A 22,966-nucleotide genomic window follows, 5' to 3' on the forward strand; every position below is an offset into this window, starting at 1 on the left:
TTCTATGCCAAGTTGATAGATACTTTATCCTCTATCTTGTTGCAATACAGTCAATTGTTCTCTATAAGAATGAAATTTTGACGATCAATAAAAATGAATCGATGAAGCAAACTTGATGGACAAACTCATTTCTTTTCCAATCCGATTGCTGGAGGTTTATTTTCAAGAGATAATATTTTTCTCAGAGACAGAAAGAGGATCATTTCCAAAGACTGAACTAGTTCAATTATTCAATATCGTTATGTCCTACTCATCCTTGATTCCCAGCATCACTTTTGGCCATGAATACAGTTTACATGTATATGAATGAATTTCAGTCAAGACTCTTAGGATAAGATAAGGGATGGTTTGTTATCAGGGTTTGTTGGTGGGTAGTGTTTGTTGTATTTTGCGCGCTGAAGGCGGGAGGATGGGCGGGTTGGGCGGGAGTGAGTTTAGCGTTTCCGGGGTGGCGATCGATGCGCGGCAAAGGTGCGCAGTGGGCCACGTGACGTCAGAGACGCGCGCTGATTGGCTGGCTGGGCCGTTCATTGAGTAGTTATGTTGCATTGAGAGTTGTCGGTTCGGTGCGGCCGCGGCGGTCAGTGTTACGCGAAACGGAGCCGGAGTCAGACGCATCCGACAACGAGGTCGCTAACTCGGTGACTGAATCTTGTGTGTGGTCGCCCCCTGCAGGAGCAGAGCAGTTGCCGCCCCCGGCCCCCACAGCGACGACCATGACGATGGACGCGTTGGATACGCTCAGCCCGCACGTTGGTCACAGCTCCGCAGCCGCCGCCTTCCTGTTGGCCGATCCGGCCGCCTCCGTCCACTTCAACGTCCTTTCCTTCGACGCCTCCTGTCCGTCGCCGCCTCCGGACGCATCTCAGGGGGCCGCCGCCCCCGGCGATCTCAACACCCCCGTCACCACTTCCAGTGACGTGCCCTCCTTCTTCGGACCGTCCACTGTTGTCGAACCGCCTCCCATCACTACTGGTGAGCCACTCATCTAATCTACTTTCATCTAATCTATGTTTTTGTTCTGACCTGGCAGTGGGGAAGTCAGCAATGAATCACATCATTCATGTTTCTAATGTATCCAACACTTTACCCCTACACTCCCAACTTCACTATCCTGTGATTACTTGCAAACTGAATGAGCACGTTTCTACTTCGATGAAAACTTGTTGAAATGCTCTACAAAGTATTGAATACAAGTTTATCATTATTTTCTGTTGCAACCATTACATAAGAATTATTCGAAGAACCGCAGTTCTTTCATTCTAGATGGGATTAAAGAGTTTGTTCCGTAGTATGGCAAAAGTGTTGCTCTTGTCAAAACGATAACTGATTTAAAAGAAATGGTTTAGAATAAAACTGATATCAATTCAGATGATATGAGGTATTCTCAGCAATCATCAGCATTTCAACCACAAATAACTCTATGGTGTGACAAAATACTTCCATCCATACAATTCCATACCGCTTCTGCTTATTCCCTTGTTCATTATTGATACTGATCTTATCAGTCAGCCCCCAAGTTCACATCATCATTTCCACATTTTTTCAGTAATTCGTCTCGCTTTCACCCATTGAAGATATGTGCTTGCAGTAGGCTGTCTGTGTTTGAAACATCAATGAAAGTCGCGTCGTATGCCCTCTCATTCATAAATCGGGTCACGCTCACGCGCATGCTCCGACTTCGATCCCTTCATGAATGAACTCACACCCTTTCCCCCTCCACACTACCCCACACTAACACTATCTAGTACCGTGACCCTTTAACACAGAGCGCGTGCCTCGTGATAACATCATATTAGTGATATCGATATCCCGTCTTATATCTCTTGCATCCGCAACTTAATATCTCGTTAAATCGATCTCCTATCTCATATTTTTTTATTTGGAATACGGATGTGAAATTAAAAAAAAAAACAAATTCGCTTGTACAGTTCAACATCGGTTTGCCTAATTTGATGAAATATTGCGGAAATGTGAGTTTTTAACTTCGACTGCGACAATAATATTGGAACTATTATTATAGTTTGATCAACTCAACATATGTTACGACAAAAATCGATTCTCTGAATGGATTGTAGAAGTTTGAATTGAACTTCGATTTAATAATTAGATACTTCTATGATTAAATAACGGTAGCTCTCTATATCTCCATATCCAACAAATATGAATTCCAGACTGTTCCAAGAACAATGTTGTAAAGTCGGAGCTAGATATCCAAGTATGATTTGAACGTTTTTTAATTACGGTATATATGAAAATTATGTTGAATTCGCGAGAAGGAGCTTTGAATTGAACAAAGCTCTACCTCAAGTTTCTCCAATAAAGTGGGAAAACTAAATTCGCTCACTTTTACTTTGAAAAATTTTACGGATGATCGAACTCCATGTGCTAGCAAAAAAGCAACAATCAACCACGCATCTGTTAAATGAAATTCTGTCACAATAGTAAAGGTTACAGGTCACTCCTACAGTTTCATGAATGAACTTTTCGCCCTCCCTTCACACCATTCATGGGCCACATCCCCGCAACAGTTGTGGGGTGTGGTGGGGAGAGGAGAGGAGAAACAGAAAGTCCCCACCCCTTTACAGGGTCGAAGGGTCAAGGTCAGACAGCCACCCCACACATAACCTACCCTCTCCCTCTTCACTTTCAGTTGTCATCGATTTCATCTTCTCTAATAGGCCTCATCAACCTGATGCTCCGAATGGAATGTGATGAGCTCGCATCGCTCCACCTATGTGATTCATTGAATTAGTTGCAAATGTCATAGATCAATGTAAGTATCAGAATTGAGATAGTGTGATAATGATGATGACCAAAACTAATTATATTAATATTCCTTACAACCAACATGAATTTTATTGAATTGTGACTTTTAGAATTCAAATATCACTCAAGCAATACTTCCTCATATTACACAGTTGAAAATTATTTTCGAACACCAAATGATATGATAATCTAATAAATTTCAAACTTAAATTTCCGTGAAAAGATTCCATAAGAGACTAGAAAATGAATCTGGATGTATCTCTCATATAAATAAGTTTGAAGTAGCTTGATACTGTGGGCCAATCTTTCTATCATTCCTTCAATAAGACAAACTATAACAACCAGAGCCCATGTGGATTTCCTTCCTAGAAAAAACAACTTCGATTGATTAACTTTAAAAAGTCAATAATTAAATAATTCATGGATTCAATTCACAGTAACATTGTGTTCATCTCCTTCAATTCCCTTCCATAGATATGTTCATAAGAAAAAATAATACACTTTATTTACGGATTCTGAGTTGATAATGCTTTCATTTTAAAAATATAGTCATTTGAGAATTGAAATGATGAAGTCTATGTATCAATTTTCCTCTTTTTTAAAATACTTAATTTAAACTTACAATTATCAATCTGCTCCCAAAAAGTCAATATTCCATTTCTCTCAATGATAAAATCAGCTAAGTTGATCAACTGAGTCATTGTTCATTAGAGAGAAACTCCATTATGAATAGTGCTCAGTCAAATAGTGGAAGTCACTGATGAGGAAGTTCTCTATCTCATAATTTCAGGAAATGGGGAACAAAAAGCTGATAGTACAACCACCGACATTATGGACATTGTTGATTATCTGGACAAAAAATTATAAAAATGGTTTTCCTCCTTTAAACAAATGTGAATCTTAAAACTGGTTCGTGAGCATAACTATTCAATATACATTAATTCTTCTTTAGGAGTTATAATCAAATTGAGAAATTAAAATAATTTATTTCAAGATGTAATGCGGGGTTGCCTATTGTTACCCTACATTATAGTAGCTCTGTGTTTCCACGCCTAGCTTCAGGCTTTCTGATCTAGTACTCCGGGTTGCATAACTATCCCCGGATCTAATAAATAATAATATTTCACTAGTTATTTATTGTTGATATGCTGAAAAATGAAAACAGTTTTTTCTCTTTACTTCTTTTATCAAAGATTAATATAATCACTTATACTAAACACCTTATAATGAATTCTAGAATGTCTTGCAGAATCTGTTGAAAATGTTCCTATTCAAACACTCAACATTGTTTGAGAAGAACTATTATTAGGCTTTTACCTTTCTCCCTATACTAAAACCTAATTCTTCCATTGAAATCTCCGTGGTGGAATTTGAATAGTCTGATTGAAAAAATTGTGCTGCATATACTGTAGTGCAACTTAAATTTATAACCTAACAGATAATCCCGGTTTGGAATCTTACATTAATAGTTTATTACGAAAAAACTAGCTTAACATTGTTTGATGATAGTTCATTCACTGCTACCAAGCTTTCTATCGAGACCTAGCTGATTCTGATTAAAGAATAGGTGCCTTTTCAAATTGAATTAAGTAATAATATTCTAGTACAGTTGCCACCCAATTGCACAGAAATCAGTTCATAATAGATAAATAATTATCCGACTCGAATAGAAATTGAAAAATAAAAAGTACCCTTTTTAATTTCGTACTTCAATTTCTCAATTTTTATTCTAATACAAGTAGCCTTTAACAAGAAAGTGAACATTTTCGAACTGCTATATCGTTAAATTCGGAAAAAATACATAAAAACAAATGAATTATCATCAGAAGCCCTCCATTTTAAAAATCAATGCGCAGGTTTTTCACTCAGCAAGCATAACCTCACTTGGAAACTAATTCATTCATTAAAAATCTATTTTATTGAAACTAACATTTCTGTAACTGATAGAAAACCATTCCTTCTCAATTAATTGAGTTTTCTTTTGACGAAACATGGAACGCTTTCGTTGAGAGTGAAAGTGCGCACCATTATTGTTGATTGGACGGGGTGATCGCCCCTGTCAGTGTTGCCGCCTAGCGGAAGCCGGGGGAAGCTCTCTGAGCGATTTTCCCATTGAGCGTCAAGCCCCCCGGTAGGCTGGTCAGTGCTATTTTGAGGTTAGCGCATTTCAAGTCTTCGGCTGACAACGAGCTCTTCGCTTTCAGTTCGGATGTTTGCAGACAAAAATTCCAAATTCTGTTCAAAACAGCCTATCCACATTCTTCACTTCAATACTCATTCAAACATAGTTAAAAAACTTCGCCCGAATATCTAATCTCATTCTACCATCCAAATACAAAACCCTATGGTCAACGGCAACGAGGATATCAGGAAATGTAATAGAACTTCATGGAAATGTTCGGTTTGATTATTATTAAAACGTGTGCATAGATTATAAAGTGTTTAAATGTTTTTGATTCACTGTAATCCTTATAAAGATGTTATAACCCAAGTAAAACAAATCTTGCAATTTTCCTCTTCCCTCAAACACCTGTTAGTTTCTGTGAACCAATGTTTCAGTTGAGGGCTGACTGTTATCCAAAGTTGAATTGACCCCCTTAAGTGATCTAAGAGTATATTATTATTGTACATGTATGTTGTGATTAAGTAAGCTATTATGGTGAATTCCGAATTCACTGTATCATCAGGAAAGATTCTTGATGGAATGAAAATGAGGATACTTGGTCACAAACTCTGCTCACTTTACTCATAGATCTAGAACCGAATTGATAGCCTTAACTTGCTAGTTCAAATAAGAATGAAAGTGAGAAAACTAATTCTATCGTGTTGGAATGAAGTTGATTTTTTAAATTGTATAATAGAGAATTTCTTATGAAGATCATTTAACTTGAAGCACAGTGATACCATTAAATGTGAAAAAGTTATAAAGCTTTATTAAATCTGCGCTAATTCTAAAAATTGTGTCAAGGAGTTGAAAATGTGTGGAAAAATTGTTATAATCGAGCATATTATAAAAATATAACCTAACAACGACGGTGCATGAAAAGTATCGTGAAAAAGTGTATCATTCCATGTTATTTATATGATATCAGTTTCCATTGCATTATTTCAATTCTTTCTTTTAATACAAGGTGTTTATAAAACTGTTCACCTCCCTATTCTTATCATGAAAATCTATCCTGATATTCTTGATCATTCGTTAAATCTGAAGAGACTGACAATCCGAATGCTTCTAGAAAAAATGTCACCAGATCTCCATTCTCTCATTTGACTTTTTCATGTTTCATCGAATCAAGTTGTAAATGTATACAAATGAATGAGGGAGGATAATACGCTGTGAAACAGCTAAATGAAGAAACTATGTAAATGAGAAAAATAATTGACATCTGAAACAGGATCAGAAAAGAGTTTAACAGTGAATGTTTCCATCTCTAACAATCAATACGTTACCATATACTTTACATTAATTGGCTTGGTTCAGCTTGTTTGGATTCTCGAGTTTCGTTTTATTTCTTCTCACCTTTTCCTCACAATCTCGTCACCTCCTTTCAGGCTACTTCGATTCTCTCCCAGTTTTCGGTCCTCTCCCATTCTCTATTATCTATCAATTTCAGCATTTTTTCACCCTTACTTCAACCATACCTCCATCTTGAAATTGTCAATTGCATTACGGACACAAGAGAATGAAACGTGCTTCATTACTTCCTGTCACATACATACGGAAGATGGAAATATTTGTTAGAGACTTATCTAAAATCAATTTCTATGATAAGCTCAATATTATTCATAAAAAAGTTACTGACTAGTTAGAACAACATAAATCATTGTTGAATGAAATCAGTGTTACAATAAATCCTTCACTTATTTTTTTGTTCATAAAAGGTATCTCATATTATAAGTGTGATTACAAACAAACTCAATTGCTGGAGAGACAACATTGGGGAGAAAGAAGTTCATTCCTTCATTTTATGAGATGGTTTGATGGATATATGAAATATCAAGAGCCTTCAATGGAAAAATTCATGTAAAAACATCATAGCAGTGACAAGTAATGTAGGAAAAATAATACTTGCCGGTATTATTTCTCTATAATCATAGCTTCAAAACATACAATGGGAACTCGGACATAAATTCTATTAGTAATAAACTCAGACGTGTTTGTGAAATTCATTGCTAATAACCAACTTGACTAATATAATTTTTCATAGACATCTATAACCAGTGTTGATAATATTGAAAAATTTTTCATTGAAATTACAACTCTCACATGACGTTTATTAATTGTGGCAACTGTTCATTTTCGACCTTCATTCACGTTTGATGTCAGTGATTGGAAATGACAAACAAGTTCCGGCATATGAAAAATGATTGGTGTTGATTAAGAAGCTACTGGTGTACTAGAGAATATCCAGCAATATCCAGGCATCTAATATCCAATAGCAGAATAGAAGGTCGCGATTCAATATTTTATCAATCTTCAATGAGTATAAAATTTACAAAGCATAGGTCTACCTTGAACCGTTGTGGAATTTGTTTTTCAAAATAGAACATGCAGCAACTTATTACGATATTGTATAACTTATTAATAATGGATTCTATATGTTGCGACCTTGTACGAGGTACAGTTGTAGTTACATCAATGTACAGTAAAGAGCTTCGTAAAATACTTTCTGAAAACAAACTATGAAGTTTTGTTACTTTTCAACACTTCCTGCTGTTTTGAATTATAATCCAATCAGTGTCTCAGGAAGAAATATTCCTGAGAATAATAAAGCTGCGTCCTTAATGTATTTTACATTATTTTGATAAATGGAGCATTTCAATCATTATGATCATGAAGAAAGGGACCATTATGCTCTTTCTGAGGAATTTCTTTAGAATCTCGTGATATCAATTCTATATTCAGACACGTGTTTCAAAAATGACAAGGTCATGGTGATGAGGCCATGGCGGCAGTTTGCTCCACCTCCAGTACTCACTTCCTCTCTTCATCTATTGTGATAGAGGGTTCATTTTTATGTGGAATTGGAGTTTCCATTTTTGAAGTTTCCCATAAGACTCAAAAATCGTTCTGCACATACAATATTATGAATAATGAAACTTAGAATGATAACAGTAGAATCATGATCAGTGGAAACTATGGAATAATTATCAGTGAAATAGTGTATCCCCATGAAAAACTGCAAGGAAATATCACAAGTCATTAAAAATTTGGAAGACAAATTGATCCTCTGAGGAATTTCTGTGATCTACATTGTACTCTCTATACTATTTATTTCTTGTTTTGGCAGTTTATCGAACAGCTAATATATTTATATTATATTCCATCTCCTTATCACCCATGTTTTATGTTTAAATGGGACACCATTCAACTGATCCTTCTGATTATAAATTCTCAATGAAATGTAGCAACAATAGTTTCTGAATGATTTTATTATGATAGTGTTTTTGAGTGGATTGGTGTGTTTGTATGTTGTGCAGGGAGCTTGGCGCCAGAATCGGAAGAAGATCCGGAGCGAGAAGAATTGTGTCCTCGACTAAAGACGGAACTGAGCCCGAGTGGGGGCGGCGGAGGAGGTGGAGGCGGCGATCCGGACGAGGAGGCAGCCGAGCTGGCCATGTTCCCGGCGCCCACCGCCGGATCCAAGATCAGCTACCGCGGCGTCTTCACCACCTCGGCTGGCGCCAATGTGTCGCACCTGCCACCCTCCTCACCCACCTGGCTGCAGCTGCCCAGTCCCGACAAGAACCTCTTCCCTCCCATTTTCGGCCTGCTCACGCCCCAGCAACAGCAACAGCAACAACAACAACAGCAGCAGCAACATCACCACCAACAACAGTATGTGGCGGCAGCTGCCAGTCCCCACTACGACGACAGGTCGCATCAGCAGCAGCAGCAGCAGCAGCAGCAGCAGCAGGTGGAGCTGATGGGCCTGAGCATCGAGTGCAACCCCCTCAAGCCGCAGCCCGGCTATACGAGTTGCGCCGCCACCGACCAGGACCTCTATCAGCGGCAACTCATGCAGACCTCACCGGCCAGCACCAAGTATGCCTGGATGGACTCCCCTTCCGTCGACTACGGCGTCGTACCTGGCCCTTCTGGACTCGTTCCCAAGCAAGAGCCACCCACCTTTGCCCAGCCCCCCAACTGTAGCACTGGTGATTCCTCATCAAGTCAACCCCAAGCCTATGCTGTCCAACTGGCAGAGTACAACCCCTCCACCAGCAAGGGACATGAAATACTTTCCCAAGTCTACCAACAGTCACCAGTTCCCTTAAAGCTGGTGCCAGTCAAACCTCGGAAGTACCCGAATCGCCCCAGCAAAACACCAGTGCACGAGCGACCCTATGCCTGTCCAGTTGAGAACTGCGACCGAAGGTTCTCGAGGTCAGACGAGTTGACGCGACACATCAGGATACACACTGGTCAAAAGCCGTTCCAGTGTCGCATTTGTATGCGATCGTTCTCCAGGTCGGATCACCTGACGACGCACATTCGCACACACACCGGCGAAAAGCCGTTCTCGTGCGACGTGTGCGGCAGGAAGTTCGCCCGCAGCGACGAGAAGAAGAGGCATGCCAAAGTACATCTCAAGCAGAGGAGCAAGAAGGAAAGCAAAATGGCCGCTATGATGAACCAGCAGCAGCAGCAACAGCAACAACAGCAACAACAGCAGCAGCACCACCATCAACAGCAGCAACAACAAATGCACCATCAGCAGCAGCAGCAGCACCATCATCAGATGCAGCATGACGACCCGTCATCGTTGTGACCCGACAGCCCCCTCTCCAGTAGCTGCACCTCCATCACCCACTCCCCATTCCCCCCTCCAACCCCCCTCAGCCCTGTCCTGCACGACTTCCATGACGACGAGCACGTCGATGACCCCGACATCACCTCCCTGTGATGTCACTCATGTGAAGGACGTTCTCCTTGTTGATGTTGTACTGTGATTATGTAACCGGTCGTCTATCTTTCTTACTCTTACTATCAATTCTGCCGGTCAGACTTTTTAACTTATATTATAAGTTGCTTCGGCTGAATTCTGTTAATTTAATTTTTATATTGAAAATGAAAAAAATGTGGGAGAATATCTCAACAAAACAAAAATACAACCACGTACACAAACCACACACACTCATTCATTCATTGTAACAACAGATCTTAATTATTAGTTCTAAGATAATAATCAATCGATGAAACTAAAATTTAAAAGAACATGGCTTTAATTAATTGTTAAGTGAGATTTAGTAACATAATTAAGGATAATTAATGAGAAAGAACAAGTGGTGTTATTTACTCTATAAAGTTGTCAATACTGTCAACTATAAAGTACATTCCGTAACATAGTTGATTATATGTAGCTACTTTTTGAAAGCAGACTTTCAAGTTATTTTTATACTAAAACTAATAATATCAATGATGATATTATTGCTATAATTAATGATATTTATATTTATTATCGTGAATAGGATTTAATCTTACAATTTGAGATATTTATTGTTTGTTAAAATGTCGGAATTTTTTAAGTGTCTAATACCAGAAAGGCTAGTATGTGCGGACACTATCGATTGTTGAACCAGATAAATTTATCGATGTTACCAAGAATCAGCCAGAAACCGTGCAATTCAAATTTCAAGTCAGCTTAACTATGATCTTGGAGAATGAAGAAGACTTTGGCATAACCTGGATAAATACCTCGAAATAAAATAGTTGATAATCAGCCTTCATAGGTGTTTGCATTACAGTTTTGATCCAAATGATTGGTTCAATAGTTTTGTCTCTTTAATAATTCAAATGTTACTGGATTCTAAAATTCGAATTCTACTTGTCACATTGCCAGAGAAAATATCGAACTTACAATGTTCTTTCGTTTGTAAGTGCTAATTCGGAGTGGAAACTGAATTTGCAAACCTCCATACGTTAAAATATTTAACATTTAAGATCGAATTTGACTATTCTAAGAATAGAAATATGTGCATGATGTATGTAAAATAGATTGATGTTTATTCTCATCCGATGAATTGATGTAATCTGTCTAAATGTTCAATGTTCTTAAAATAAGAATCACTTAATGGATTGGTGTTTGTATTGAATGTGAAATGTTAGCATAATCTATTGCTGTTCCAAAATTGATTGAATCTCAGCTATTCCATGAATTTCGCAATAAGCAAAATACATTTATTGTTTGTTCTAGTGTTATCAAGAAAGTCGCATTAAATTGACAAATTTGCAATTAAAATTACAATTGCATATTATAATATTTCAAGATTGATAATGAGTAGCATAAAGATCGCCTCTTAAGGGCTCTTCTTGAAGTTCTAATTCAAGCATTGAAATTATAATTTCCAGCCTTCTGGAAATCAGTAAAATTTTACCTTTGATGATCAATAATTGCTGTTTAATGAATCATATGAGAGGCAGATATTGTCGGAGATACCGTTTGTACCAATGAATGCCTTAGTAGGTGAACGATGAAGCAAGAGAATGTTAGGAAATTTTCTTCCTTGGAACAAAACTATAAAATTAACCAGAAAAAATAGTTATTGACTGTAAATGTTATAATCAATTTATTCATAACTAATGACGATAACAAATGAACAGATTTAATGAATGTATTTTTTCTACTCCTGTTCTATTGTATATGTGTAAATTATCATAAATATTGATACATCCACCTTGAAATGTATCAGTCGATGTATAATTTTAAAAAATATTGATCTCCACTGGTATAACGATATTGTATGACATACATTTTATGCATTTTGCGAGTCCCGCTAGGTATAGCTTCTATGCAAAATTGATTGCATTTCATTTGGATTCCTTGTCTTTTTTACCTCTATCACGATTGGAGTGATTATCTTATTTGTCTAGTCCTTGTCTAGCTTGGATACTTTTATGTGCCATGACATAGAGCGGTAAGATTGAAACTTCCTTGTTCATTGAAATTTCGAGATAAAGATTCTACTAATGAATTTCAAGAATTGAAATAATTGCTATAGATGCTGTGAATCATTTCTCAATTCCACGATCGCTCAACAGTCACTGAAGAATTGCCTTGAGTTTTGAAGAGTCTTAACATTTCTCGACTCAGCTATCAAGTTATCTCTCCCATTCAATAAATCGAAACTAAGCTGCAGAATAATATGTAACTATAATTATGTTGGCAAACTAGAAAAGAAGCAGGGTCTCGAGATGTGTTGGCTTGTTGATCTGATGATAAGACATATATACAAACCATTCTAAAAAGTCTCTCTCCAAGCGGAGATTGCTTGTAGAGTGAAATTGTATGATATTTTAGGAAAAAATATGCTCAAATTCCATGATAGAAGTTGAGGGTATGTTGCCTTAAGGAAGAAGTAGTTACAATAGTTACAAACGTTAGAGGCCTAGAAGAATTTTTCTACTTGACAATTCCCTTATTATCTCGAGGTTCTCATTCAAAAATAATTATATAATATATTTTTACACAAAGAATGCGGTAGATAAAAAGTGACAGATTTCTTCTAAAATAATATATTTCCCGAAATATATAAAGATAAAACATGATATTATGAATAATATGATCTCAGTATGGTCAAAATTTGAATGCTCTATGATAAATTGAGTGGTGAACATGAAAAGCTAGTCACTCTTTTCCTTTCACTCTGCTTTTAAATAATCGGAATAAACAAATCGATTTCCATTTCAATAGCCTATAGATTACGAGGAAAACGCACACTTGTCAGTGAAAATTACTAATTAATAGACTATGCATTGATGTGTTCGTTTTAAGAAAAGGTGATCGCCTCTCTTGGAATCATCTCCAATTATCAATAAATACTGTAATTAATAATTTTCAAGCTCATTTATCGCTCAATACTGGAAACTCTGTGATCTCAGATTTGAACGATTTAAAAATTTCATTACATAGTTGATTGTACCGGTCCTAATTTTCCTCCAAATAGAAAAGTCTTCTATTGACTTAATTGATTTAAAATTTTAATTTATTGGAAATTCTCAATTATGTCTGTAACCGAGCTTAGCTTTATTTCTCATCCAGTTATTCAAATTCTGCATGAAAATATGTTCGGTAATCAAAATTTAATTCAACTATGATCAATATATCTATTAAGAAATGTATTTTTGAAAGGGGCGGTGCAATCCTATATCAGAAATACCTTACGTCTGTCAATCAATCATTGTGAAATATCCATAGAAACATTATAGCTTGATGATAGGTATCCAGTCCCAATTGCTAAGTTGAATCTAGATCCTTGTTACTTGTTAAAACTTTCCTTGAATTCTATAAGCTTATGGTTGTACTAATTGATGGAAGCAAAGTGTTCTATTATTGAGTTGAATCCTCTCATTGTATTCAAGTTGAAACTTTGAAGTTATTATAGAATATAATATTTGAAATACTTGTTGATATCTGTAAATATTTATATTTTCATCTCTTATAGCTGTGACTGATGTTATTATATGGCTGTATTATTATTATTATTGTTGAAGAAAAAAAATATGAATAACACTCGAACGTCAAAGACAATTTTTTTTAAATAAATTTTAAAATGTTTTAAATCTGTGTTCTTATTTCAAAAACTTCCAAGGTACAATTTATCAAGTTCTCAAAATGGCAATGCTATCAATTTACTGACTACAAATAATTATCAATGTTGATTTTAATCAATGTTTTATCACAAAATTCCATGAATCATCTCTGGAGACACTTGAAACCATTCATCAATCTCAGGCCCAATTCACACAGAAGTGGCGTATGCTAATTCTATGGACATGGCGCTGACTTTTGCCGCTCAAATATGGAATTATGGTCCAATGCAAACAGATGAAAAGACAGTTCCTTCAGTGTCAATTGTGCCTTTGAGAACTTCGAAGCATCATTATAATTTCTCAGATTTTGCAATAGTTATCCAATGGTTTTTTGCTAGTATCGATAGCAGAATGGCCGTTCGATGGCCGTTTACTTTGATTTAGAAGAGTGAAAGTAAAGTTGGGAATACCATGTACACTCGTATCAGGTTGAAATAGGAAATGATTTCAATAACATATACTCATAGAATCAAGAATTTAATCGTATTTATTGAACACATTTCATAAATTTCTACGTTCAAGTTATATGGAATTGTGTATCATGTACATGTCTATATAAGAATTTATAAAAAAACTCGTATTCAATAAGATATTGATCGGAAACTTTCGACCGATTGCTATTTTGAACTCAGCAAGCAAGGTATTTGAGAATATACTTTACAGTATTTTCAATCACGTAAAGCCTGTAACTTCCCCTTTTCAACATGGGTTCATGCCTTCGCGATCAACGGTTACTAATTTGTTGCAGTTTTCCCAATCTGTTTCCTCTGAGCTAGATGTACAAGGTGGCGTCGATGTAATTTATTTAGATTATAAAAAAGCATTTGATTCAGTAAAAGTTTATGAAGTATAAAGTTTAGTATAAATTTATTATAAAAGTACTTTTGAATAAGACGAGAGGTTTCGGACTGTCTGAAAGTCTTATTACATTTTTTAAAAGTTATCTCTATGATAGGAAATCTTATGTATTATTCAATAATCAGAGGTCTCTTGATTTCACCAACACATCAGGTGTCCCTCAGGGATCAAATCTTGGCCCATTATTGTTTTTATTACTAATAAATGATCTTCCTGATTACGTTGAAAAGTCCGGTATTCTGCTGTTTGCTGATGATGTTAAGCTCTACAAACCTATATCTGATATTCATGATTGTGCCTTCTTGCAGCGGGATGTGGACGGTGTTCAGAGGTGGTGTGAATTGAATAAATTAGAAATCAATATTTCAAAAACCAAGTTCATGATCTTTACCCGGCAAAAAAATCCTAGACAGTACAGTTATAAAATAAATGATACTTTTCTGGACAGAGTAACGAGTATGAGAGACCTGAGAGTCCTGATTGACCCAGCATTTGAATACAGGGGTAATTCGGCTCATGTCATGAATTCGGCCAATAGATCACTAGGGTTTATTTTTCGTAATTGTTAGCCCTTTTCTAGATGTGAGGTTATATTGAATATTTATAATGCAACAGTGAGGAGCAAGCTAGAGTATGCAGCACTTGTTTGGGAGCCCTCACAGAGCACTGATTTGGAGATTATTCAAAATAAATTGTTAAGGTATCTCCATTTAAAAAAACAATACATTTTGTCCAATAGCTTTTTCCACTGAAACCTTAAGGTCAACATTTAAAGTCCAAAAATTGAAAACCAGAAGATCCATTAGAGCATTGATGTTATTATATGAAATTCTAAATAATAATAATATATCTATTCATGCCAGAATTCATCAATTTGTAAAATTTCCATGTACCATGCAATAGACCAAGACTTAATATGCTATTTCAAATACCGTTTGTCAGAACCGCTCACCATTTCAATTCCTACCTAAATAGAACAATGAGATTGTACAATGGATTCAACCCATCCCTTGACCCCTCCATTCTATGACCGCTACAATACATTCAAAAAATCTTGTGAAAAATTATGCTGCTCAATTGATTAATAAAATATTATTTTTGAGCTCTACTAACTCTCTTTTTTCAAATGTCTCTTCTTTCTATATATGTATCTTTCATCCTTTACCCCTTTACTAACTTTCCTGAATCTAACCCAAATGTCGTTCTCTTCTAATCTTATTAGTTATACTGAATCGTGAATATTTTATGAAGTGCAATACTATTTTCTTTTTTGTATGTTAATTGTAATGTTATACTAGTGTGAGCCTTTCTATGTTTTCTTGGAATAAATAAGTAAATATTTCGTGGAAGTTGAGATATTATATTGAGATTATTGATGAAACAATCATAATTATCATACCAGCAATAATCAAGTCGATGGAAAGTTTATCAGCTTTTTTATTTTATTAATATTCACAGCTTCAGATAAATCTCCAGTACTGTTGATATCTACAAGGTGAAGTTCCAATTATACAATACGCGTATTAATATAATACGCAACATGATCAACACAATTATAGGCAATTTTTACAGTGGTAGATTTTCAATAGGGATCCAATTAGTCAACTAGATTAGCTACTCCCAAAATGTTTGCATGGTTATGACCATAAAAAATATGAATATAATCTATATATTTTATCTCATCCTCTTGGTTATGACCAATGTATCTAGAGTACGAATACATTAGTTATCACTGTCTTATGCTGCGTCAAGTATCTCACATCACATTTGGGAACCGCTCTGAAGAGGAATTCTGTTGGATGGATAAAAACAATTTTCACAAAAAAGGGTCCACCCCTGCTCAAACGATCATCTATTTTTCTTCTATAATTTGGGTGGCACGAATTCCATGCGATACGGTGATATGAGCATAAGTAGAGCATAATTCAGATTCGATGAATAAGTGCAGAAGATACTGTACAGAAATAAAGAAATAATGGAGCAGGATGATGGGAGATGGGAGACGCCCAGAGTCCGCAACCTCACCGGCCGTAATCGAGCCATAACTCTGGACCGGCCATCCGGTTCTCAGTTGTCAGTGAAGAAGAAGCAGACCAACAACGAGAACAACATTACAATGAAGAAGTAAAAACGGAACAAAACTATCAAAAGCTCATCGTCTGTACTCTTTCACCTATCCGTGGGCGTTTCCACGCTCTCTAATATTATTATTGTTATTATTACCTCTTACAATATTATTTATTCACTTCCTTCATTACCTCTTCACAACTGCAGTTGTTGTTGTCCAATGTACCTCTCCGCTTCGCTTTCACCTTGTCCTTTGCTTTGTGGAATCAAGAAGAATGCAGTGAAAAAATTACAGAAGCTCTTTTGAATATAAGGTGAATTGAATAATAAATAATCGCATGACTTTTGAATTGAATAGGAAATGAGGAATGAATCTAGAAGGAAGGAAGTATTCTGAAATTGTAACATCTTTCTTCATACCCGAAGTATTTAGTGTATATAGCCAAAGTGACCGCAAGAAAATTCTATGGGTAACTCAATCTGAGATTTCATTCTCTGCCGTTTCCATGAAGTTTTGATAGCAAGTAATATTTACATTTTAATAATAACTCATTTATTTCACTGCAATTCTACAAAGTTTACAAATTTTTTATGAACATTGAGAGGGTTTAGTGCATTGTTGTCCGGTTTTGTATTTCTTTATTATTCAGTATCATAGTATAGTGTCATATTTATCCATGATCTCTCACAAAAGTTCTCATATATTTCCATAAAATTGGTTTAACATGTGAATCAATGATAACTACATGTCAACTGAACCAACCATAATACCTCGAAAGTTTTACTGTCTCAGTTACAACAATACTTTGATATCTACAAGTAAGGATTAAATGCAATAACATATAACATATACAGTATAGCCATTCTGTGGCTTTCTAAACACTACTGGTATTACTAGCTACTTAAGTGCACGAATGATATCATTAGTCAGATGCAAGTTGAACTAATTTAAATAAATGGTCTCTCCTGAATTTATGTTGTATGACTGTCGATTACACAGCAGGCCGAGTGAGTATAGGAAAGGCTTTACATAGTTTCTAATGAGTGCTAACAAGGAAATTGATGATCTGGGTGTAAGGAACAATCCACGGTCAATGTAAAATTATTACAAACAATTGCGGCACATGAACTGCGGTGGAAGAGAGTTAGAAAAGATGAGAAAAAAGAGCCATGTTGGGGCCTGCTTCAGACAATCGAGCTCTCCCAATAGGGCTCCAATCCAATTGCGTAATACGTCGACCCTGTGACCATCCATGACTACAGGGCGTTATTTGAGTTATGCAACATCTCATGTTTGTTTATCAGAGTCAGCAGAATCTGTTCTGGCCAGTGAGAGTGAGTATAGAATTACTCTATACTCACTGGTTCTGGCAGTTTCGTCAAAGATATTTTCCTGTCAGTTCAAGAGGATGAGGTGTTGAGTACTTTCAAAGATCTGCAAGCTTCCATAGTGTAGACTGTAGAGTCATCTACTTCTTTTTAGCTAATGATATTTCTAGTTATTCATGCTCTAGCGAAGTCAATGTACAGCAATTTCAGTTAGGCATTACTTATTCTCTCATGAAATTAATTTCATCTCCTGAGCAATCAGTTACCATTTTCAATAATAATGCTCAAATAATATTCAAGTTGTAGTTGCATTTATTACAATAACTATGAAAAACCCCATAATTTTTTCCCGAGACCATGAGGTACCCGGGAGCTACCAAAAGATAATAAAATAAATTATATTAGCTGATCTCAGAGATTTGAAAGCGTTCCGAACAACTAGAAGATAGTATGAATCACATAACTCTGATCAGATAGGTTGGGAAGAGTTAGCGTATTTGCCCAAATAAAACAGTAATCAACAAACGAGATATACGAGCGTAACACATTAATTTGGAGAATAAGAGCCTCAAAAGTCCAAAGGTTTCAAAAACCTGTGGGCACCTGGGCTGCGAATGGGAGGCGGGTTTTCCTGGATAGAGTAGCATGAGTATAGAGTGATGTTTTCGTAGATTTTTGCATTATGGAATAATAGTGCTCATTATAATTAGAATATATATTGAAATAGTGCTCAATATAGGTTTGTGCTTATTCAAAGAGGATCACAATCCTTTAGACTTATTCAATAAGGCTCATACAAAATGAGGCATATTCAAAGAAACTTATAACAATCATTCATTATCAAATATAAGGCACAATAACGTGCAATAAGGTAAAAAAAAAACAGGTGATAGCTCAATGGTGAGTACAAGAAAAGCTGGCCGCATCTTTAGGGGAGCTTGTCTCACCTAAATTTTTGAAAATACTAACTTGTAACTTTATCAACACTATTGATCCATTATGTTTGAGTGTTGTTGGTTCCATAAATTTCAACATTTTCATGCACAAGCGTGAAATCATTAGATTTAAAGGAACTAAATCAGAAGGGGAAAGGGGAACTAGCAGTGACCCTTCTGGAGCTCTCTTGAGCACATTTTAATATAATTCGAAGGGAAGTGAATGGGAAGGAAGGCGTGTGCTGTTTGACAGATTAAAGCTCGGTACATCTGCCTAGAGAGCGCGTGTAGCGAGTTCGGTACACAAATAAATCTTGCCGACAGCAGAAGACCGACTGAGAAACACATCCCTGGCCGAAAGGTAACCAGTTCTTTGACAAAGTGCCTGTTTTTGTCAACCTTATGTCTTATTTGCATCAGCTGAACGAATCTATCAGGGAGAAATTTCGGAACTGACGAATTGGAGAGATTTATCGATGGAAATTTAACTGGAATGATCGTCTGAAAAGATAAATGACAAACTATGCAATGTGTCTTAATCCAAGGGCTTTTGAAGATTCCAGGAAAATAACGGTACTTTTTTGCTGAGAATGAAGAGAAACTTTGATGTTAAAATTTCAAAGGTATTAACTCAGTGTCAGATATCAATTTCTAGAACTCAATGACCCCTTTCCAGTTCCTTCGTTTCCAATAATTCTTCAATCACTTTCCACAATGTATAATCTAGAGATAATTGTGAAGATATTGCAGTTGTCAAGTGCTTTAATAATTCGCTCCAGAGATTTGAAGCTTATTTTTCAATTCATCACGAAGGGACTGGAGACTTCAAGAAGAAACTCTCGAAATCTGGAAATTCACAAAATCATTAGTTTCGTCAGGATTCCTTGTCAGGATCAATAGATCCTGTACTATACTCTTCTATCCATTGGTTTTGAAAAAATCCTTGAATTTATCTTATATTCATGGAGTCTAAGCGATGATGATAGAATTCATATTCTTCTCATCATAATTCATCATTACAATATAGTAGTGCAAAAATGTATTATTTCATTTAAATAAACACGGAAAACACTGTATTGGATGAGAAAATAAACAATTGAATGAAAAATCCATACTAATTCTCAAACAGAGCAGAATCTCATCCATAATTATCATCAACAAAGATTTTCATTGTCGGTTTCGATTCCATCATGGAAACCGTCAAATTGAAAATCATAATTTCATAGATTATACATCCCTTTTATCAACACTGCAGCAGAAATTTATGGCTTCAAACTAATTTATATCTTGACGAAGACTGACTTATCGAGTCCTGAAAGGTAAGTGAGAAAAACTAATTGTTTGGCCGGTTCGAATTGGTAGGCCAGTGGTGCTCTGGAGAAGATCGATCTAATGATTGAAGTCAGAGTTGCATCATCAGGCTCTCGGCATCAATCTTCTTTCCTGGCTGAACGTTAATTGACTGTTGATGGCTGACCGTCCAACTTGAAGGCGCTACAGAACAAATCAAATTTGATGGATCAAACATTGATAGGCGATCGATGATGGTTTTCCAAGATTCAAACTCAAGCAGGACGATGAAAATCAGTTATATCACATGGCGTGAGCTCGTAGACTATATAATACTGGTTATTTGTTAGTAAACTGGACGAATTTCCAATTTGAATTTAAATCAAGCATTTGCATATTAATTCCGAAAAAAACAATACGCACACCATATGGTCGGTGATTTTTCTCCCTTGATGCCGGCGTCGGTAAATAACAAAACGCACTAAATTAATGGCACGACGTCCAGTCTCCCTTTAAGGCACAATATTCTATATTTACTGCTCTATAAATAAATCATGGGCGATTAAGTAGCGAAGGTCGGCCTGCAGTGAAACTGCCTTCCTGATTCACTCCATCTCCTTCCATTGCCTGTCCGTGGTTCGTTCCTCTCACTCTTTCGTTCTCGGTTCCATTTTTTCATCATCTTTCTCCAAGCTAATTCGTATTCCTAATAGCTTCAATGAGATTCGCTCTGCAATAATAATTCTTTGTACCCAGCCAACTAACATACGATTATTACTCGCAGAAGAAGTTGCACATTAAGGTGAGATGATACATCTGATAACATGCCTCATCTTGTTTTTCCAATGAAAAAAGAATGAAGTTGAAACTAGAGCTTAGTTCTCATCACACAAGTCAGTAGGCCTATGTGAAAATTCTATCAGATTTTAAAATGGTAGTATGCGATAACTGATAGAATGTAGGGAAGAGATTGCTCTTTTTAAACAATCATATCTTTATATCTATATATATAAAAGCGAAATGGCACTCACTCACTGACTGACTGACTGACTGACTGACTCACTCACTCGCAGAACTGAAAATCTACCGGACTAAAAACATTCAAATTTGGTAGGTATGTTCAGTTGGCCCTTTAGAGGCGCACTAAGAAATCTTTTGGCAGTATTTTAACTCTAAGGGTGGTTTTTAAGGGTTTAAAGTTCGTCTTTTAGCATGTATATCCTTCTTATTCCAATCTCTTAATCATAATTGAAAAATGTCCATACCATATGTTAATATAGAACTATAAACTAGAGAGAGTACCTCTTCGAAACAGTTGTTAACTGGTAACTAAATTGATAATTTTGTCAGGTTGGCATTAAGTTGAGTTTATTTTGTTAGGTTGGCACCAAGTTGAAGATTGAAATGCATTTATCGCGGAAAAATTGATTGGGCACTGCTACTTCAATCACAGCTATTCCTGGGAATATTATATTACTAGCCGTCAGGCTCGCTTCGCTCGACATATCCGTTTAGCCAGACGTTTAGTCTGGACCCCCGACTGGATCGTCCTAACATATTATAAAAATGCTCAAATGAAAAATGCTGATCTCATTCTTGGACGATCCAGTCGGGGGTTCAGGCTAGACGGATATGGCGAGCGAAGCGAGCCTGACGGCTAGTTAAATGATATTAGCAATTCCACATTGACTCCATCATTGCCCTGATTTGCTGTGCTTTTTGAGAGTTATCAGCATAGTATACATTTCTATAACTATCAACTCTCTAAAAAAATCTCCTCACAGAAAAAACATTAATCCAAATTCGATTTCGTCTGTCATAAAGTCAATAATAAAATCTCAATGATAATTTTTTTTATTAAGTATTCTTCATTCTTTAATAATGTCCATTTCATTTATATTGTTCACACCACTATCCCAACGCTTACTGGTGTACTAAATCGATTACCAATACTATAGGACTATAGTAGCCTACTATATAGTCTATGATTCACTATAGTACCATTGTTTCTGTTACAAAAATCACACTAGTGGATACTGAAATCAGATAATCACAATTTTTGTTCAATTAATTAAATTATCCCTCAATACATATAATGAGTCTGAGAAATGTACGTGGACAAAAATGTAAGTGATTGTGAGAAATGTATTATGCATTTAAACCGTTGCTATAAAATAAAAAATGTGTAACAAATCTAGATAACTTAAATTATTGACAACCAGCTTCTATCGCAATCGATGCAAGTCTGTTGGGGAACGGCTCTCGGCCAAACGCATTGATTGGTGACTTTGTCTTTGATAAAGGAGAGCAATCGAGTGAGAATGAATTGCTCAGATGGAGACTGTCCAAGTTTGAGAAGAGTGGAAGGAAAGAGAGCAAAGAAACAAAGAGGAGACAAAACAAGGAAAAGAGATATACTAGTCTGCGTATCAGAGCGACGACCTGGAGTTTTAAAGAGTTAGGCGCGGTTACTGATGGACCATATGGTCTGGAAGAGCGTCAGCGATAACGAGGGAGTCTCTGGCCGTTTGTTGTAAACTGGACGTCCTGGAGATGTCGCTGCGACGCACGCACGCACATTCAAGAGAGAAGGAGAGAATAAATGTTTGCTGGAGAAGATGTTGGAGTGGAGAGTGGAGAGGCGCTTGAGGGATTGTTGAAAGTGGCATTGTGTAGTCTGCGGGAGAGCGGTTGGTCCACCAGAGATGACTCTATGGGCTATTTATAGGCCACTGGTTCCATCAGTATCAGCAGCCACTAAATGAATAAGTTATCCGTTCTGAAACAGCTCTAAACTCGACCTGAACATGACTTCGAGAGGAAGGTCACTGGCGTTGATTGTGTCAAAGAAAATACAACTTGAGGAAAATGTTCATTAATCATACGATGCATGTAGGGACAACGGCGTCATGGTCATCTTTTAGGACATCTCACCAAGTTGGAAGAGTATTGTACAACAAAATTTTCTTGAGAAAAACGATAAATACGATGATTCCAATTGAAATTTAGATCATAATTATTATTCATAGAATGTGATTTGAAAAACAGAGCATAGCACTGCTTGAGCTCTGCTCACCTCAATTATTCATCCTATTATTTTTACTATTTTCCATTTTGTTATCGT

At 36.3% G+C, this 22,966-nt stretch overlaps 1 protein-coding gene across 3 annotated transcripts in view; it reads left to right on the plus strand.

Moving 5' to 3' along the window:
* LOC111064045 (early growth response protein 1-like) overlaps window positions 1-12,388 on the plus strand; it is a 70,715-nt gene extending 58,327 nt beyond the window's left edge. For all 3 annotated transcript variants that reach the window (XM_039427158.1, XM_039427156.1, XM_039427157.1), the window contains exons 2-3: window positions 676-975; window positions 8,251-12,388. In XM_039427158.1, coding sequence (XP_039283092.1) covers window positions 717-975; window positions 8,251-9,542 — 1,551 coding nt within the window. In that variant the 5' untranslated portion in view covers window positions 676-716 and the 3' untranslated portion in view covers window positions 9,543-12,388. The remainder of the gene's footprint in view (window positions 1-675; window positions 976-8,250) is intronic.
* Window positions 12,389-22,966: the final 10,578 nt, after the last annotated feature.

Source organism: Nilaparvata lugens, chromosome 4, assembly GCF_014356525.2.
Source record: "Nilaparvata lugens isolate BPH chromosome 4, ASM1435652v1, whole genome shotgun sequence".
NCBI classification, from domain to species: domain Eukaryota; kingdom Metazoa; phylum Arthropoda; class Insecta; order Hemiptera; family Delphacidae; genus Nilaparvata; species Nilaparvata lugens.